We start from the raw sequence: 19793 nt of genomic DNA on the forward strand, positions 1-19793 counted from the left end.
AGGACAGTAATATTCAACTTATGGGAAAAAAATTAACCAAGAACACCATGTGAATAAGAACAATGCCATAGGATAACAATGTATGTTAGAAGGGAAAGGGAAATTACCTGTCCATAGGTATTATTTTAGTATTTTATCAGTGAGCATCTTAGGGCATACATTAAGATGGATGTTTCAGCATCAGTATCCAAAGTCATCGCATGAATAAAACTTGAAAATAACTTCCGAGCTTATATCTCTCTTAATTAATTAAAGGTTCCTTAGTCATCAGGAAAAGAGTACTTGTTCAGAAATGCCAAAACTTAGGATTAAAGAAAGAGAACTACCTTGGCTGGAGGAAAGATGCACTTCTCAAGAAAAAAGAAAATGTGAGTATTTATAATCAAAGCCGATTTAGCTATTTTAAGTTGTGTCATATGCAGTGACACAACTTAAAAAAAGAGTGGTAAAGATATTTAGTTGGTTGGAATCTTGCCATTTTTTCTGATGTGTCAATACTTCAGGTTTGTTTCACCATGACTGTAAAAGACCATCACAATTTTGGTAACTGGTAAGCAAACTGGGGACTCGGCAGATAAAAAGTTATTTGGAGACTCAAAGGATTTCAGATGTCTTCGGACCAAGATTCAAAATTGAAAAAGTTTTTCAATCTTAATGCTTTTGATTGATGTAAGAGATTTTTATTTACTATAGAGACTTCCTCTACCTGTAAATTTCATACTGGCTCAACAAGCTTGGATTAATATTCTCTCCCCTTGTTCTGAAACCAAACAAAAGAATTCCCCTAACTCCTTGCTCTTGTTGCTACACAAAATGTACTTCAACAACAACAACATTAAGGGAAATCACTCATCATGCAATATTACAAAGACAAAAAATGCTCTGTGAACACAGTCATAGCATCTCTGGATAGCCTGCCTCAAATTTTACTCGAATCCAGGTCTGGACATTTTCATCTTCAAGATAAATTTATGGCATTTTTCCTCTCTTTCTTTGCCCTTTTGGAAGACTTAAACAAGCTTTTTCACCCAGCCTTTGAGCATTTTCTGCTGTGGCCAGAACCACAGCTACTTAATGCTTTCTTGAATTTGGCACTTTGATCTTGAAAATTCCGGTGGAATAATTCAGTTATTGATTTCAAGGCTAAGGCGTATGTGTCACTGATTGTGTCACTGATTGTGTCACTGATGGTGTCCCTGTGGTTGGCTAGGGTATAAAGCTATTTGCGGTCTGAGGGGGGCAAAAGTAGTGGGTTTATCTTGATTGTTGGATTAACTTTAGCAGAATTCTTAGCTGGATAAATATTTGATAAATTTAGGGGATTTATCAGGCACAAATTATACACACAATATCACATTGCAGCTAGTAAGCTGAATTGCACAATATCTAAAGTAATTTTGGAAAAAATTTAACAATATGCATGGTCCTTAAAAACTATTATACATGATAAAGTTTGCATTATAGAATCTATGTTAATTAGTGTCTAATTTACTTATTAAGACTTAGTTAATGTAAAACTGATATTTACTCATTGAAAATTGTTTAAACTAGGAATTGTCTTTTCCATACACAGATGGTATAAAAAAACATTAATTTTGTTTCTGTCAATTCTTGTGACCAGTCTTTGGAAGGTTTGAATTTTCCTTGTTGTGTACTTTGGTTGGTGCTTGAGTGGTAGCATTAACCTTGGCATTTAAAGCAGGCACATGAAGGCTCTCCCAAAGGGGAATGTAGGGAATAGAAAGGAGCATTAGGCAAATATATTTATGAACTTGTAAGTGTGGCTGAAGGAATTGCCACTTTCAGATGAGTTAATGGTATGAACTATATGTCTCCATGATCTACCATTTGCTCCTTAATAGCCTCAAGTCTCCAAGTAGGGAGATTGGGTGGGTCTATTAATATCTCATCTGCATGTTTGGCCTGAATTAGAAATGCTTTGCTTTTTGGTTAACTTGAACCTTCTTTGCCTTTGTGTCTTTCAAGTCTCCCCGAGTAACAATGCAGTAGTTTATTTCCTCTCCTAGAAATCTATTCTAAGTTAATTTGCAAATAATGATGATAAAAGCTAATTATAATAGTTATCAGGAAAGTATAGACTAAATTATGAATAAAATTATATTGAATTACAGCATGCTTTAAAAATCTACATGTACAAGTGTACAAACTAGTGAAAATTTAAATGTTTGAGTAAAAATATGGTGGTCTGTGATGATTTCTTTGGCAGCCAACAGTTCCATGATAAAATTGTAACAAAGTTCTTTTTCATGGTTTGAACAGCTACATTTATCTCTCAATCTTATGGATTTGAGGTTGACAGAACATTCTGTGTAATGGCTAGACCATGGTATCTCTGAATCTGCTTTATTTGTTTGTACGAGGTGGCCATGCCCTCTGACTGGCTTTTTCATGTGAAAAACACTTGCCTCAAGGAAATCATTGTGCATTAAATATACAGGAAAAGCGGAAAGCAAAAAATAAATGATTGAATTACTAAAGTAACTTAGAGTAGGGCAAACATTGCCAAATAATAAATCAACAACTATGTACTTACTGTCTTACACACATAGTCAAACGGAAACTGTACCACGAAGTTGAAACATTTTTCAGAGAACCATTCAGAACAATTGAAGTTGACCACATGTTAAATAATAGATATGGTTGAGGAAACTGGTTTTGATCTATCAGCTCATATCCTTGTCCTTTAAAATCCCTTTCTTCATCTGAGCTTTCTGATAGTCTGACATAGCCAGTTTGGATCTGGACTCAGTGATTGGTTGATCAGTGTCAGATTCAAAGAAAGATGACCTTATCGATATATCAGGTGTTGCATAATCATAGTAATAATGATAATAATAGCAATGATAATTGTTATTCGTACTAATTAACCAAAAGCACCTATCAAAGTTGCCAATTATGTAAATTACATCTTAAGTTCAATATTTGTTAATGTAGGAACAAATCTGCTAAAATGAAAAGGTCTTAACTTAACTCTTAAAGGAACTTAGACATGCCACAGTTCTTATTTGGTCTGGTAAATTGTTCCGGAGTGAGGGAGCAATGACTGAAAAAGTGCAATTTCCATATGAGTCAAGATTATCCTCAGAGACCACTTACGATTCCTTGTTGGTGGAGTGGAGTGTCCAAGGTGCATTATTAATTAAGAAGTCTGCATTAAAACAAAGTTGTTTATTTCACCATGGTTGTAAAAAAAAAGAAAAAGAAAAAGGAAAAAAAAGGTTATACACCAACAACTGGGCTTTACAACCCATTTGAGAGGTGACCTAAATAGCTATGGTAAAGTATGCCTCCTTAAAGAAAATGTTTGAATTTGAGAGCAAAATGTTTGTCATATGAGGGCTCAAGGCTGTTCATAGCATTATACAACTGTGTGGCATTGCATAGTAGCAGCTGTTTCTTAAAATAGGAATGTAGTCCCTGCAGGGCAGTATTTGTCAGCATGGGAGAGGCAAATTTTTTCACAAGGTGCTACTTATGTATGTCATCCATGTACGATTATATCATTACCCATTACAAATAAGAAAGTAAGTAACTGATAAAAGCTAATTTAAAATTACAGTAGAAAAAAATCAACATACAGTCTGGAATATCTATACAAAGACAAGACTTTCAGAAATTCTAGCTTTTTTTTGCATTTTGTCTCTTTTCTTCATGGCCTCGTTAATCTCTGCAGTGAACCAATTTGGCTGGGCTATGTTGTTCTCTCTTCTCTTTCACAGGTATCTGAAAATCAAGAACGTCAGTAAAAATTTTGTACCAGCTGTCAATAATATTATCAGTGTCCTAAAACAAAATCACTTTCCCATGGGGCATCACTCAACTCATACATAAATTTTTGGGCATCAAGGCATTTTATGTCTTGGCAGAAAAAGGTGTTAATCAGACTCTTTTCTTTGCGAAGTCTGACCTTTGCAGCGTCGAACCGCTATTGTTGGAAGGTGATCCGACATTCCAATATTCTTTGTTTGTATACAAGTCATTCTTTCTGGGTGACTTGTCCAGGTAAGATCTAGACATGTTCCTGAAGCGGGCCTTGTGACTTCTTTGACAAATTGGGTTAGGTGCAAATTAGTTAGTGTTTTAATAAGCATAATGGTGTTTGGTAACCTGATTTGCATTTTGGAAGTCGACATTAAAATCTCCTAGCAAAACCATTTCTCTGTTTAACAAATAGGAATATTTCTTCCGGAATAGATCATATCCATGTACCTGATAAAAGGAGTTGGGTCTTTAACTGTTACAAAAGGTCTCTGCTAAGATGAGCAGGTCAACTTTATTTGCTGAATTGTGGGCATTCAGCGACAACAAAAGCTGTTCAAACTTGGCGTCTGTTGAATGTTCCATTGCCCAAGTGTTATTCATCTGCCTTGACTTGAAACTGGCAAATTAATGGGCCTAGGATTCAGAGCAACATCATTTGAAAGAAAAATCAAATTGGTGGCCAACATTATTTTGTTTTATTATATGCACAGCCCGTATCAGCTTTAGACCACGTGCCATCTTTAAGGACTCCTTTGAGATTGAAGTCAAACTGTTTGCATTAGAATTTATCATCACCGCTTGGTTTAAATCCTTAGAAACCACCAAAGTCTCCAAATATCCGTTAATCAGCAGTTTCAGACGGCTGCTTGACAACTGTGCAGCAATTAGATAAGCTAGAAGGTATATTGTCAGAGCGACATGAAGACATGACCACACTTCATCGTTAGCAACCTTTGTGTGATTTGTTGCTTTAGGGCCACCAATAAAACCACCTATGGTTCCCTTTTCTGTTTGATTAACATTGAAAGATGAAAATCGGTTGCATAATTTTTTAGTTCTCCTGATTGGGATGACATTCATTTCATGTCAGAAGGTATCAGTTCAAATTTGAACACGACCTGCTTTCCTCTCTTAGTAGTCAATGTCTTCCCTTCAATCTGTTCCATTTTTTCCTCGATGATTTGAGTAAGATTTCATTAGTGGATGATCTTCACAGTTGGCACCAAGGAGTAAATGATTATCATTACAACTTTGTACTTTGTTCAACAGGTTAAGAAAGCTAACCAAATATGCAGTGGCTGTGTCATCCTTGCCAAAATGGCGCACCATCTGCCCCCACTGCCACATACAGTACTCTTTCCTCTTTATTAAACTTCTTAAGGCAGAGGCTTTTTTTTCGTGAATACAAAGGTACATATCTGCAAGTCTCAAAAGGAAAGGCTTAAGGGACCTGTATACTCCTGGAACTGATTCTGCAAAAAGCTTGGCCAGTGACCAATGACTCCAAAGTTAAAACTTCACCAACGTCAATGTTTCTTATGTAACTCCCTAGGGTTTTGTATACAAGAATTTTAGTAATCTCACAACCTTTCATAAAGTGTTTTGTCATTTCTACATGGTTTATTTGGAGCTTGTTTTGTCACATCACAGCTGTTTCTAATGTTTTTTTAGTTCCTTTTGCTTAACAACCCCCCTTCCTACAACACATGGATGCTCCTAAGTTGGTTTTGACTATTTTTTTCATATTTTTCAACTTCCATCTTTACAATTTTTGGTATAATACCATTCATGCACACTGCTAAATTGGGGATATAAGCTGTAATGACTTGTTGTGAAGTTGTACCAATGAGGTTGTCCAGAAACCATCTACTCAGATCGGTCATCAGATGTTGATTTTTTGTTGCCTCCACAATGAATTGGCTAAAGTACAGCAATAGTCTTTTTTTTTTCCTTCGCAATAGCTGAAACCTTGAAAGATTCTCAAGCTTTTCACTGGAATCTTCTGTACTTTACTCCTAACATGGTTTTCAAGGCCTTTTTGGTTTGGACTGAACTCTTGTTGTCCTTCACAATAATAGCCTTGAGTTCAGTGATCTAGTTATTAAAAATATATATTTTAAAAAGATCATTATTTGTTGATTACAAATATTGGACCCAACAACAACTGGTCTGAATATTTACGGAGACTTTAGACTACAGACGACAATGATTAGTAATAATGATAATAATAATAATGACGATGATGATGATGACAATAATAATGATAATTATATTCCACATGGAATCACGGGCCAAAGTAGTAACTAAATTTGGTGTCAATGTATTTGCTTGATATAGTTTATTATTGGCACTCTAAATTAAAATAACAGAAAATGAAATAAAGTAAAGAATGCAAATCTACTTAATCTAAAATTAAGTACAGATTAGAATCTAATTGAAATCAAATGTATCATTTAATTCACTAATCCTGTATCAGAAAGCACATCATGAGCTGGAGCCGGGCTGCAGCAGTTTCAGTTATTTTCCAGCAGGCCTGTTAAATCTACTTTTCTAATGTTATACTTGAATTAATTTAGGCTTGAAGCTGTTCTGAGACCTATGCTTAGCAAAATTCTGCCTAAAGTTTTTAAACCACCTCAGCCAAGCTGCCCAAAGAACAACTTTGCTGTACATGTAGTCTGCATCCTCCAGTTAGCACGCATACAGACACAGAAGTGAGAACAAACCTTTCATTTTTGCCTTCTTTAGCAGCCAGTTGCCTTTTGAGTTCCAAAATTTGCTTGTCTACTCTAAGTTTCAACCAAAAATCTTTGTTTTGTAATTGATGGTGGGTTGAAAATGCCATGGTTTATTTTTGCGAAGAGAAGACAAAAGTAACAAATAAATGTATATTTAATGAAAACAGACTTTGAACTGACATCGCATCATTTCAGATTTTTATTGAAGTTCATCACTTTCCGAAAAGTTCATAGAAGATGATTACCTAAAGCCCTTACCACCTTTACTTGTCTCTGCATTTTTGTCTCCTATCATGCCATTTTTTTCCAGTTATGCAAACTTCAATGGCCTTTATCCTATACCAGCAAAAAGCTAATATTTTCAACTTTCTTGAAATGGCTGCCAAATTTGCATGGCTCAGACCAGTTCCCTACCAATCATCAACTGAGAGTTGGCTGCTTTGGGACTAAATCCTAATAAGGTGGAACCCAGAAGCCCTTGCAGACTTTTTTGGCACCATTTCGAAAGAAACTACTGAGTCTTGTCACACAACATAGAAGGGGTGGTCTTGCCCCATCGTGTTGAATTGTGATTTCGTGAATGGGCAATACATAATGGTCAGCATACAGGGGTACCATACTCAGCTAACCTTGCTTTGTTTTGCATTTGCTGAGGTAAAATAAAACTTTTCCATTTCCGCTTGTGTGGGCGCTAAGCTAGGAACTGAGACCAATTTCAAACCTTAAATACAACTACCAGCCAGAAAAAGGAAACAAAATTTTGTTTTGTACGCAATTTAGGCAGCTATCTATGAGAGTTAGAAAATTAAAATAACTAAGTGAAATAAAACTTTGTAAAAGTGAACAAAGAGAACTAGATGCTGCGTGCCATACATCATCATTCATGTATATGGCCTTTGTAGATTTAAGATACGGATATGGTTGTAGTACTGATAAACAAATTTGATAAAAAAGTTTTTGCACAAAGGCCTGCTTAAGTAGATCCCTTCCAAAATCATTTTCGATATGCAAGTAGTATTCAAGGATACAACACAGATATGTTTCCCAACAAAATTTATGTAAACCTTAAGTGTGCAATAACTCTGGAAAACAAATAATTGCCAAGAAAATGACAGTAAGCCTTGATGAAATGAGAGAGAATCCTGACGAGGGAGTTACTGGGTTGATAGATTATGTTACGTGGGAAGACAGCAAATCCTTCCTGTTGAAAGGTTTTCCTCAAGAATTAACAAAACGTCTTTTAAAGGTCTTTTATAAATAAATAGTGATTGAAATAAAATATTGTGATGGATGTGATCTTTTGGCTGGGTTGAGTGAATTTGTGAGGAAACTGAATCCTTGATTTACCGCATTGGTTTGCACCAGTAGCATTCTTATCAACCTTTAATAAAATCTCCCCAAAGAAGCTTAGAAAATTTGACTTTCAGTTGATTGAGATAATCTAAGTTTCTATACGCCATGACTGCCCAACTGCTGAAAAAATTGCCACCACCCATGAGGGGTATATTCAGTGCCTAAAAAGCATTCTTTGGTACATGCAAATTTATTGATTTTTGGAATAAAAGACCATCATTAAAATTTGAAGTTCATCTGATAGGAGTTGTCAAAGAGTAATAATAATTTATTAATAAAATTTCTATTGGACAAATATCAATATAAAATTTTCATTTGCGCATTACAATATCATTATATATCTATATACAAGTTAAAAATACTATATAAAAAACCAAAACTAAGATAAAAATTGAATAAAAATAACAATGATCTCATAAATTAATAATGGAATCTAAAAAATTAAAATGAGAAATCACAACTTTCGTACTAAAAACGCCGATTTAAATAAGAGAGTCTTTATTCTTTTTTTTATTTTTTTTTAATTGATGAATGTCATTGGTGTTTCTTATACTCTCTGGTAGAGCATTCCAGAATCTCGGGGCAGCCACACTGAAAGACGTGTCACCAGTGTGGTGATCGACTTTATTGAACTATGAGTACACATTGTTTGCACAAAATGCTTTCAAGTTGGAATCCACGGTTCTGAAAACAGAAACAATTGAAAACATGGTGATGCGAATGCCTTTGTTCATTCTGTAATCTTCTCTAAGTCTAGACCATAACACTGTATGACAATTCTTTCATTAAATTTTCCTAATCTTGTGATTTTTTGTCTGGGCTTGTTTCATTTCTGTCCTTGTTGCAGATTAAGCAAGTACTCTTTCTTCCATCTGATCCAAAATTCGTTTGCTAAGTGCTGTACTCGTCTCCAGTGTTTTCTGCGATATTTATCAGGGGCTTGGAACACAAAAGGCGGTGGAAGGAGCACTTTCGTTTTCATTGTTAATAGATGGTTGGGCGTCAACGGATTCAGAGAGGTTGGATTGTTCAAGGAGTCAGTTGTGAGTGGGCGGCTGTTTACTATTGCCTCCGCTTCGCACATGAAGGTTGTAAGCGCTTCGTGGTTGAATTGGAAACCGTTCGTTTGCAATAGAGACGACAGGACGTTGCATACTGAGCGAATCTGTCGCTCCCATACACCACCCATGTGACTGGCTTACAGAACGTTCATTTTAAAGACAAACCAACCGCAATGGTGGCACTGTAGCACACTTCGGATCTTATCATGGTCCAATTCTTCTAAAGCTGCCTTTAACTCTCTTCTGGCACCCACGAAATTCGTACTCTGGTCGCTGCGTAACTGCCAAATAGGACCTCTCCTGGAGACAAACCTTCGGAAGGCATTGCTAAAGGAATCGGTCTCCAAAGTAGTGGCTACCTCGACGTGTACTGCTCTAGAAGCCATACAGGTGAATAGCACTCCGTAACGTTTACGATCCTTGCGACCCTCCCTGATCACGAAGGGGCCAAAATAATCAACTACGCAATTGGTGAATGGAGGCACTGTTTCCAATCGATCATGCGGTAATTCAGCCATACGTTGCTCCTGTAATTTACCTCGTAATGTACAGCACGTAACACATGTAGATATTGCCAACGATACGGCTGAAGTAGCTCCGACGATCCAGTAACCACTTGCTTTGATTTCATTAGTCGCGATCCCTCTGCCTTCGTGTCGGTATTTGTGATTATAGTGCCTGATAATGATTTCAGTCACGTGACCGGTTTTCGGCAGAATTGCCGGGTGAATACACTGCCCGGGGACGTCAGATAGATTGAGTCGTCCACCAACTCTAATAACGCCGTTTGAATCCTTGTATGGATCTAATTTACTAAGAGGGCTTGATGGTGTGGTGTTGGGGTTGAATTCTTGTTCTACAGCCTGTTCCAAGGGAAAATGGTTCTCGGACGAATGATTGGATACGGAATCGTATAATCTTTATATTGTTTTATTTGATCTATAAGAAAGATACAAAATTGTTGAGAAACCTAATCTAATGCGAGCGATTCATGAAATTGCACGGGAACTAACAATTCTCAATTCAATCGGTTACAAAACAAATTACTTACTTCTGTGGCGATATCCAATCAAACGTATTTCAATAACAGGTCAGCAAAACGGGTCAGCAGATCGAACAGTAATACACTACAGGTTAGCGACGTTCAACCTAAAGTCCGTAAGGTACAAAACGTTTATGACCTTTGTCTCTGATTTCGCGTTACTTAAAACGTGTCCTAACTGAATGATCAAGTTACTTAGCTATTACTCTATCGACTGTTAATCACGCGGCTAATCAAACAATCAAATGTCAATAAACGGATTAAATATCAATCAAAGAAACACAGCCTTCAGGATAACGACTTCTGCTTCATACAGTTCTTTAATTGATATAGGCTGAATTCTCCTTCCACTTCGCAACTTCCTAGTGATCTCGTCTTCATTTCCTTTCTGGATTTTACTTTGTAATAGGCGCACATATCGGCAGCATATGGCAATTGCCTTCTAAGCGCGTTGCCAATCCGAAAAGTATGTCAGTCGGTCTACCATGGTTGGCCAGGATGGTGTGACAGTAGTAGCGAGAGACACAATTTTCTTGACCTCTGGATCATCGCTTTAAAAACGTGGAAACATCTGACGCTGTTAGCGATGTAACCGAGGACCACTTTGCTGTCTGTCTTCGTCTGTTATCTCGATGTCCGGCTCCCCCTTTAACTTTTTGCGGACTCCTGGCGATGGCACCACTGCTGTGAGCTCTAGCCACGAGATGATTACTGCTTTCAAGGGAAATTTTCAATTTTCCTAGTACGAAAGAGTAGCAGATTTTGCCATTCTCGTTTACCATTCTCAAGTAACTGCACTGCCCGTAACCCTTGAAACACGCATCCGAGAAGTGGTGGATCTCTGCCCTGACGACCCTTCCGAAATTTATTGGCTTGTAACAGCGTGGAATTGCGAAGCTTTGCAAGTCTTCTAATTCGGACTTCCATTTGAACCATTTGGACTGTATATCATTGGGAACCGGATCGTCCCATCCAGTGTTATTACGGCAAAGTTCCTGTAGAATGGTCTTGCTTTCTAGGAGGACCGGAGCGACGAAACCGAGCAGGTCGTAAATCGAACTGATAGTAGAAAGAATTCCGCGTCTTGTGCAAGGTCTGTCTCTAAGAGAGAGGGTGAAATTGAAGGTATCTGACTCTATACACCAGTGCACGCCTAAGGCGCGTTCCATGGGTACGGGTTCGCGACTAAAATCCAGTTCTTTGATGCCCTCTGTTCTATCGGAGACTGGAATTTGCTGGATAACTTCTGTCCCGAAGTTGTACGGCACACAAAAGCACTCATGATGTACTGACAATTCCCGTGTTTAATAACGAAAATGAAACGAAAAATTACAAAATAACTGGCCTCACGATCCTCGTGTTGTTTGCGTTGTTTGTCCTCAAAAACCTCATTCTTTCACAATACTCTTCTGTCTCCATGACGAGCCAGACGTTCTTAGCAACCGAAAAAAGAGCTTTGGATCCTGCTGAGATCGAGGAGTTTTACTCCACGATCTCAGCTTGACGTCCAGCAGCTTGCAACATTCCATTGTAACAATATCCCTGCTACTGATCATTTATGTTACGCTGAAAGTGCGAACTTTCGCGCGAGCGTGTTATAATCCTGAAACGAGAGTGTGCGTTTATAATTAAAATTTCTATTTTGGTAATTCAAAACGTGTCAGTGAATGTATGCCACGTTTGGAGTGAATGACGTATTTTGGCTCTTTGATTTTTATCAATAGACCGGGAACAAAAGCGAAAGCGGACGAGCCGACTTTATTTGCTGACTTTCCAAGTCAGCTTTCCTTTTCTGAAACCGCTCTATTTTCTGGACCGTAAACCGCCAGACAAATACGTACGTGCCAGCAAATCGGTACTAAGAAAGAGTATAATAGACCCTTTTTGTTGAACGAATCTCGGATTTCGTCATTTTGGGTCATTTTTAACACTCGAGCGAAATTCCCCCTTTTTTAAGTCTGCCTGAAATGAACAAGGGACGAACCGGACGCCACGACTTTTGCCTTCGATTAATGCACGCAACACGCTCACGCCACGACTACAAACGAAACGCGTATGTCGATCAAAATGAGAACGTTGCGGGATTTGACTGCGAAATTTAGCCGTTTAAACCGTGAAGTAGTGCGAATTCAGCATGTTAAATTTTTGATACTGTAAAATTTCGGTTATAAGCCCTTGCCTAATACTAACTACTTAATAACCGGGCGCGAGGGCTTAACTGTAAAATTCCAGACTGAGGGATGAAATTTTTGCTTTATGGACCGAGCCTCTGGGCGAGGTCCATAAATCAAAATTTCAGCCCGAAATTATGGAATTTTACAGTAAAGCCCGAGCAAACAAGGTTATCAAGTTTTTCTATAATATGGCTTCAAGTAGGTAAAGCGCGCGAAATAGAGTGAACTTCTACATTGCCTTCATTTTCCGTCACAATTTCGTCAGGATAATAAAATTCAGAAAAGAAATGTTTTTCAGAACGCATAGTTAAAGAAGAGATACGTTTTTTGTTGAATTTCTTGCTTTTTTAACGAAGTTCCTTTCAGCGAAAGTCACTAAGTTCGCTAGGTTTTGTAAACCAAAACCGTGGCGGAAAAAATCTGCTATGCCCGTGGGCGTTTACCGGGGGATTACGGACCGCTAATTAACCAATCTGAGTGCGCGTACTATCGCAGCCATATAATAAAACTTTGTAAAGGGTTTTGGGTAGGTTTAGCGGATTGAAAAGCGTTTGGAAACAAGCCATGGTAATGTTGATCTAAATTCGTTTTTAATTTAAAGTCATATTAAAGCAAAATTTCCAGTTAGCACTGTCATCCAGCAGAGGGGGGAAGGGGGGTTATCGGGGGGCCTATAACCGGATTGTTTTGTCTGCAGGTAGATAATCTAACCAGAATTTTACAGTATACACTTCGGGCCGTTTTACACCGTACGAAATTATCGCAGTGTATTCAACAATTTCCCAGGCTGAAGTCGCACGACTTTATATTTTAAAAGCCAGCCGTCTATCATACTGCATTTTTTTTTTATTTCAACCAGTACACGACTGAAATAGGACACATCCAAAGCCCGCTCGCGGTAGTCTCCCCCACCCACTATATGATGCTAAAGTTCCCACTGAGGCAAGCTTTCAAGCGCCCCCTTTGCTTTTTGTTTTCGGCACCACGTTTCCGTATTACATTTCCATATTATTTGAAATGACACCCCTTTCTCTTTTCGCGGCTGTCTCAAACGTTTTGGCCAAACTTGTAGCTGGCTTATGGCTTCGAAGCAAGCAGTTTCATTATGTCCTTCCTGTGTGCTGTCATCTCACTGAAGTTCCATGACCGTGAAACAACTTGAGGTTGTGAAGAGGTCATAAAATCAAGGGCCGCTAGAATAACCCCAACGCCACAACTGCCGCTTCCAATTAGTTGGCCATCTGTCTGTTGTCTCGGCATTCCAAACCTTTTGAATGTTTTTACATTACGCCAGTCATCCAGAGAAAAGTCATCGCAGTCTGGAAACTTGGACTGAAGCTCACTCATGATAAGAAAGACATAAGAAGTTTTGGAGAAAGAATATCCAAGGCCATCATCAAAATACGCTTCTTTGTTTTTTACATCGAGGACCATTAGTCCCCAATGTACATTGTCCATGTTTACCGGAACCAATACCAAGCTTAATAAGCCAGGCTTAACATTTTGCAACATTTCTTCAAAACATTGCCGGATAAAGCTTCTCTCTCCCGTGTTGAGCCAGGTAATAGTGTGCGCTGGAAGACAGAGTAAAGACTCGTTTAAATCACATTTACGCTGCAATCTGGAAATTGCTGTGTCAATTACAGTGTTACCATCTTTTGTTATTGAACTGCATGATAAGTATGTTAAGATACAACTTTACTTTTTATCAAGTCAACAAAATTTCCTGAGAGCGGTTTCTGGCCACCTTATACTTCTAAAAGCGCTCCTGTATGATCAGCATGTTGATAAGATACAACATTTTGCAAAGTTACCAAAACTTCCTGGGAGTGGTTTCATCGCCGAAGTTAACAGAACTTCCTAGAAGCAATTTTCGAGCTTTGGAGCCACCTTAGTTTTCAACATCTCCCAGCAAATATATAGCCACATTTGTAGCAGTAACTGACAATAACCTATGGAATGGCCTATCTAAAAATAAGAGCCGGAAAGTGATGGAAACTATTTGTCAGCCTCTTTTATTCTACTTTATATTTACTTATATTAACTTTGTTACATGCGAAAAATTCTGTGTAAGGCATTCGACATGCATATGACTATATTGCATAGTTTATACAATGTAGCACTCTACTTGAAGGCTACATAACATATATTGACTTACTGGTCAGTGAACTTGTAAAATGAATTGCAGATTTCTTTTGCCATCTGCCAGATAAAGCAATAGCTAAAGAGTTGTCATGGTTCCTGTTTGTTTCAAGTATGCATTGCTTGTAATTAAAACTTATTACATCACTTACATTTTTGTAGGCATCCTGTTGATACTGAGCAACATAATTCTGGACTTCCTTTGGGTACTTCTTGTTTTTTCGAAGAGTGGACAGCTTTGCAACAACTTCCTGTTGTTTTGTTTTCCAGAACTGTAGCTTAGTATCTAACTCCTGCTGTAGCAGACCTAACAAAACGATCCCAAATAATGAGAGTGTCAAAGGGATTTCGCTTGTTCACAAAACTGGAGCCTTATTTAATTGAAATGTTTAATAACTGGTATTGCATAGCTTTTCAAAGTGGTGTTTAAAGAGATGATAACGGTCCTTTATATCACATGTTAAAGAAATAAGTTTTCTTTTTGTATACGTTGTTATAATCTTAACATCCCATCAAACTCACTAAGCTGGGTATTACATTTAACCCAGTGAAAAGTGAATTTGCTTACCTGTACTGGCAATGTCAAGTGTGTCAGTGTGAGTTCCCCAATCTCTAAAAAACTTTCCTGACTCGTTCAGATGCAATAATTTTAATAAGTGTGTTGCAGTGATAACATAAGTATGCGATTCACATAAAGGACAACACAAGGAATAGTGCATATGGCAAGCACTTCAATGATCAATATGACTGAGCATTTACCAGTATTATATAAGAAATAATGAGCTAGAACTGACAGTCGGTCATCAGGAAAATGCCAGCCAGTTTGGTCATGTTTGACAAAACTGCAACTGTGGTCAAACATTTAAGTAACAAAATTAATTGCTCAACATAATGCTGTAGATTAGAAACAATTTCTCATTTAGTTCAGTTGCTACACATACGAAAGGATGAAATTTAAAAAGAAATTTGAGAACTAGAATCAAAATAATCATAAAAAGTTTTGTTAGACCAGAGGGATTTTGAAAGTCAGATATATGTACTCTTGAGAAAAAAAATGGCACTCTAACAATAAATAATAAGCATAGCACACCTTGGACTTGTAGGCATAACCAAATACAATAATAATAAACACTTACCAAATCTTTCGGCATGCATGTCTCCAAAATTCACGTTGACGTGATGTCGTGATGCCGATATTAGATATCCCAGAAGCACTCAGGCAAACAATTATGCCAGGACTTCAACCTGGGTGAACCAGAGAGGATATATAACACTTGCTAGATCTTCGATACCATGTGCGAACCAAAATACTTATTATGTTATATATCCCAGAAGCACTCAGGCATACAATTATGCCAGGACTTCAACCTGGGTGAACCAGAGAGGATATATAACACTTGCTAGATCTTCGATACCATGTGCGAACCAAAATACTTATTATGTTATATATCCCAGAAGCACTCAGGCATACAATTATGCCAGGACTTCAACCTGGGTGAACCAAAGAGGATACATAACACTTACTAGAACTTCGATACCAAGTGCGAACCAAAATACTTATTATGCTATATATCCCAGAAGCACTCAGGCATACAACTATGCCAGGACTTCAACTTGGGTGAACCAAAGAGGATATATAGCACTTGCTAGAACTTCAAAACCATGTGCGAACCAAAGTACTTATTATGTTATATATCCCAGAAGCACTCAGGCATACAATTATGCCAGGGCTTCAACCTGGGTGAACCAAAGAGGATATATAACACTTGCTAGAACTTCAATATCTTGTGCAAACCAAAATACTTATTATGTTATATATCCCAGAAGCACTCAGGCATACAACTATGCCAGGACTTCAACCTGGGTGAACCATAGAGGAAATATAACACTTGCTAGAACTTTGAAACCATGTGCGAACCAAAATACTTATTATGTTATATATCCCAGAAGCACTCAGGCATACAACTATGCCAGGACTTCAACCTGGGTGAACCAAAGAGGATATATTACACTTGCTAGAACTTCAAAACCATGTGCGAACCAAAGTACTTATTATTTTATATATCCCAGAAGCACTCAGGCATACAATTATGCCAGGACTTCAACCTGGGTGAACCAGAGAGGATATATAACGCTTGCTAGAACTTCGATACCATGGGCGAACCAAAAGTAATGCTCATGTTATATATCCCAGAAGCACTCAGGCATCCAATTATGCCAGGACTTCAACCTGGGTGAACCAAAGAGGATATATAACACTTGCTAGATCTTCGATACCATGTGCGAACCAAAATACTTATTATGTTATATATCCCAGAAGCACTCAGGCATACAATTATGCCAGGACTTCAACCTGGGTGAACCAGAGAGGATATATAACACTTGCTAGATCTTCGATACCATGTGCGAACCAAAATACTTATTATGTTATATATTCCAGAAGCACTCAGGCATACAATTATGCCAGGACTTCAACCTGGGTGAACCAAAGAGGATATATAACACTTACTAGAACTTCGATACCAAGTGCGAACCAAAATACTTATTATGCTATATATCCCAGAAGCACTCAGGCATACAACTATGCCAGGACTTCAACTTGGGTGAACCAAAGAGGATATATAGCACTTGCTAGAACTTCAAAACCATGTGCGAACCAAAGTACTTATTATGTTATATATCCCAGAAGCACTCAGGCATACAATTATGCCAGGGCTTCAACCTGGGTGAACCAAAGAGGATATATAACACTTGCTAGAACTTCAATATCTTGTGCAAACCAAAATACTTATTATGTTATATATCCCAGAAGCACTCAGGCATACAACTATGCCAGGACTTCAACCTGGGTGAACCAAAGAGGAAATATAACACTTGCTAGAACTTTGAAACCATGTGCGAACCAAAATACTTATTATGTTATATATCCCAGAAGCACTCAGGCATACAACTATGCCAGGACTTCAACCTGGGTGAACCAAAGAGGATATATTACACTTGCTAGAACTTCAAAACCATGTGCGAACCAAAGTACTTATTATTTTATATATCCCAGAAGCACTCAGGCATACAATTATGCCAGGACTTCAACCTGGGTGAACCAGAGAGGATATATAACGCTTGCTAGAACTTCGATACCATGTGCGAACCAAAAGTAATGCTCATGTTATATATCCCAGAAGCACTCAGGCATCCAATTATGCCAGGACTTCAACCTGGGTGAACCAAAGAGGATATATAACACTTGCTAGAGCTTCGATTTACCATGTTCGAACCAAAATACTTATTATGTTATATATCCCAGAAGCACTCAGGCATACAACTATGCCAGGACTTCAACCTGGGTGAACCAGAGAGGACATATAACATTTGAGGGTCTCTACTGGTATTCTGAAGAAATCAAAGATTTATGCTGAAAAAGGAAGATCTCGTAACTGAAGCTTAGGCTTAAAAGTTTATGTAACGTAATGATTTCAATCTAGATAATGAACAAGTAGATCATCTTGCGCACAGCCTTTATGTGATTCTTGTTCAGAAGAAGTGGAATGTCAGATTTCGTCTAGATAAACAAATGCAGACATAACAATATCTTAATGAATCAATAAAAGAAGGCACTACAGGGTTGGAAATTAGCACTTGCCCACTTGCCCAGGCGAGTGTCAAAACTACTTGGGCAAGTAAAAATCCTAGGCTTTTTGTTGCATTTATTAAAGGCACTCACCCGATGGCCAGTGCTGTCAAAATTAAGTTTCCATCCCTGGCATTACAGATCAATGAACCCATTAAAATGTAAAATGGTAATAGAATGATTATAATATAATGTGGAATCCATCAATAATGATAAGAGCACAAATAAATGTTTAGGTAAGGAAAGACATGTCTTGTGAAATAAGAATACTGAGATCAAGTTACAGTTTGAGTTCTAATATAAACTACTCTATTTTAGTCACACTGCTCATCAGTGAAAATGATTTTAGTAAGATGAGGTATGGTTAAAGGGGGGTGGGGGGTCAGGGGCACCTCAGGAACCCCTCTAGCCATGCCCTTGATAAAGTTTAGCAATAAAAAAAGAAAGAGGAAAAACAATATTTCTGTTTGTTATTTTTCTATTTATCTTTGTACTTTGTATCGGTATATTGTTTTATTTTATCATAATTAAATAAATTTTGACCTCCAAAAGAAACGGATAAAGTTGACCAGAATTTAAATACAGTGGTGGCAGATTTTCCCCACTCACCAATTTAATCAAACACACTAACTGGCAATACAAAATGATTTAAAAAGATTAAATGATTTACCTTAGTTCGCCCTAACTTTGTAAAGTTCAACAAGGTTTGCCATCCTTGGTCTGGGATCCGGGACTGCAGCTTGAAGTAAAGTAACGTCCAATCGGGCACACGAAGGGATTTAAAGAATTTGGGGCACTGTCCCCCAGTATTGCTTCCAGGGCTTGCTTCGGGTCTTTTTTTCTCAGCAGCTGTTCTGCGATATCGCTCATCACTTTAGCCACTTCAACATTCTGGTCCACCTGATCGGCGAATAAAGATGCAAGAGGCACCTGGAACTTATCGCAAACATCGCCGATCAAGGTCCACATATCGCTTGTACTGTCCGGGTTGTCCTTTGCCGGGTCCTGTGTGTCTGAGCTCAGCGTCGATTGACCGCCGTTTTTCACCTCATCTCGAAGGGCCTCTAACTGGGGAAGCACAACTTCAAGTTCAGCCTTAAGCTTAAGATTTTCATCTTGACTCTTCTCGATATCCTCCATGGATATGGCTGACCTTGAATCGACTCCAAATACTGTTTGTACCGGGTCATGAATTTTGTCCTTGTTGTTGTCACGTGTGTCAGTCGCTGTTTGGCAATCTTCATTATCTTGGCCAATATTTAGGCTGTTGATGCCATCAACCAACCAACTGTACTTTTCTTCTTCGCCCGCTTTTAGTTTTTGCCGAAGTATCGCGGAAACAACGCCGAAAGAAGAGGCTATGAATACCTCTTCTTTGTGAACTAGTCGTCGATCCAAGTGCCCGCCATTTTTAAGATTCGAGAGTTGCACTGTGTTAAATTCTTTTGGAAAGCTTGACACCAAAGGGCTACTCGACATGAATTTTCCTACAGGAATGCCGCATATTTTGGAATTCAGGAGATACCAGTCCCTCGAATCGCTCGTGGAGTGCAGCAATTCAGCTCTTCGAATATCGAAGGCATCCATGCCGCACAGCACCTGATCGAAATGAGAACAAATTTCCCGCTCTTGTGAGTAATGTCTGAAATTCAACCTCAAGAAATGTCAAAAGAAAAATCCAGCCCCTCAAAATAAACAAGATTGACGCCATTGGAGGTTGTACACAACGGTGTCAATGTAATCACCGAACGCTCCCCTGTTGAAACCACAAATCAAAAGCGATGATAGCTACTGAGCCGGATCATGACGTCACACCATAGCAACCAAACCCCACGAATTTTTGAACATCCGGTTTGCTCTGGCTCGTCATGT

At 38.2% G+C, this 19793-nt stretch overlaps 2 protein-coding genes across 6 annotated transcripts; both read right to left on the reverse strand.

Moving 5' to 3' along the window:
* Positions 1-9072: 9072 nt before the first annotated feature.
* Positions 9073-11146, reverse strand: LOC136281275 (uncharacterized). Its single transcript, XM_066167680.1, has 2 exons — positions 10571-11146; positions 9073-9798 (listed from the first exon to the last, which is right to left on the reverse strand). Exons 1-2 carry the CDS (start codon positions 11144-11146, stop codon positions 9073-9075), a joined length of 1302 nt encoding a protein of 433 aa, XP_066023777.1.
* Positions 11147-12953: 1807 nt separating this feature from the next.
* LOC131783268 (uncharacterized) lies at positions 12954-19793 on the reverse strand. Of its 5 annotated transcripts, none has more exons than XM_066166986.1 (4): positions 18592-19793; positions 15430-15538; positions 14446-14600; positions 12954-13725 (listed from the first exon to the last, which is right to left on the reverse strand). In XM_066166986.1, the coding sequence occupies exon 1, from the start codon at positions 19506-19508 to the stop codon at positions 18618-18620; it is 891 nt and encodes a 296-aa protein (XP_066023083.1). In that variant the 5' UTR covers positions 19509-19793; the 3' UTR covers positions 12954-13725; positions 14446-14600; positions 15430-15538; positions 18592-18617. The 5 variants fall into 5 exon arrangements, with proteins under 5 accessions (XP_066023083.1, XP_066023077.1, XP_066023076.1 ...); XM_066166980.1 differs by having other exon boundaries at positions 15430-17384; XM_066166979.1 differs by having other exon boundaries at positions 15430-17852.

The sequence above is a fragment of the Pocillopora verrucosa genome, chromosome 1, assembly GCF_036669915.1.
Source record: "Pocillopora verrucosa isolate sample1 chromosome 1, ASM3666991v2, whole genome shotgun sequence".
NCBI lineage: Eukaryota > Metazoa > Cnidaria > Anthozoa > Scleractinia > Pocilloporidae > Pocillopora > Pocillopora verrucosa.

Excerpts from the sequence above, each read along its gene's own strand:
- LOC136281275 (XM_066167680.1), bottom strand. The coding sequence starts at position 11,146 with ATGGAACGCGCCTTAGGCGTGCACTGGTGTATAGAGTCAGATACCTTC. Across the intron at positions 9,799-10,570 it reads AGACAGCAAAGTGGTCCTCG|GCTGTAGAACAAGAATTCAA; the intron begins GTTACATCGCTA and ends CCCTTGGAACAG.
- LOC131783268 (XM_066166991.1), bottom strand. The coding sequence starts at position 19,508 with ATGGATGCCTTCGATATTCGAAGAGCTGAATTGCTGCACTCCACGAGC.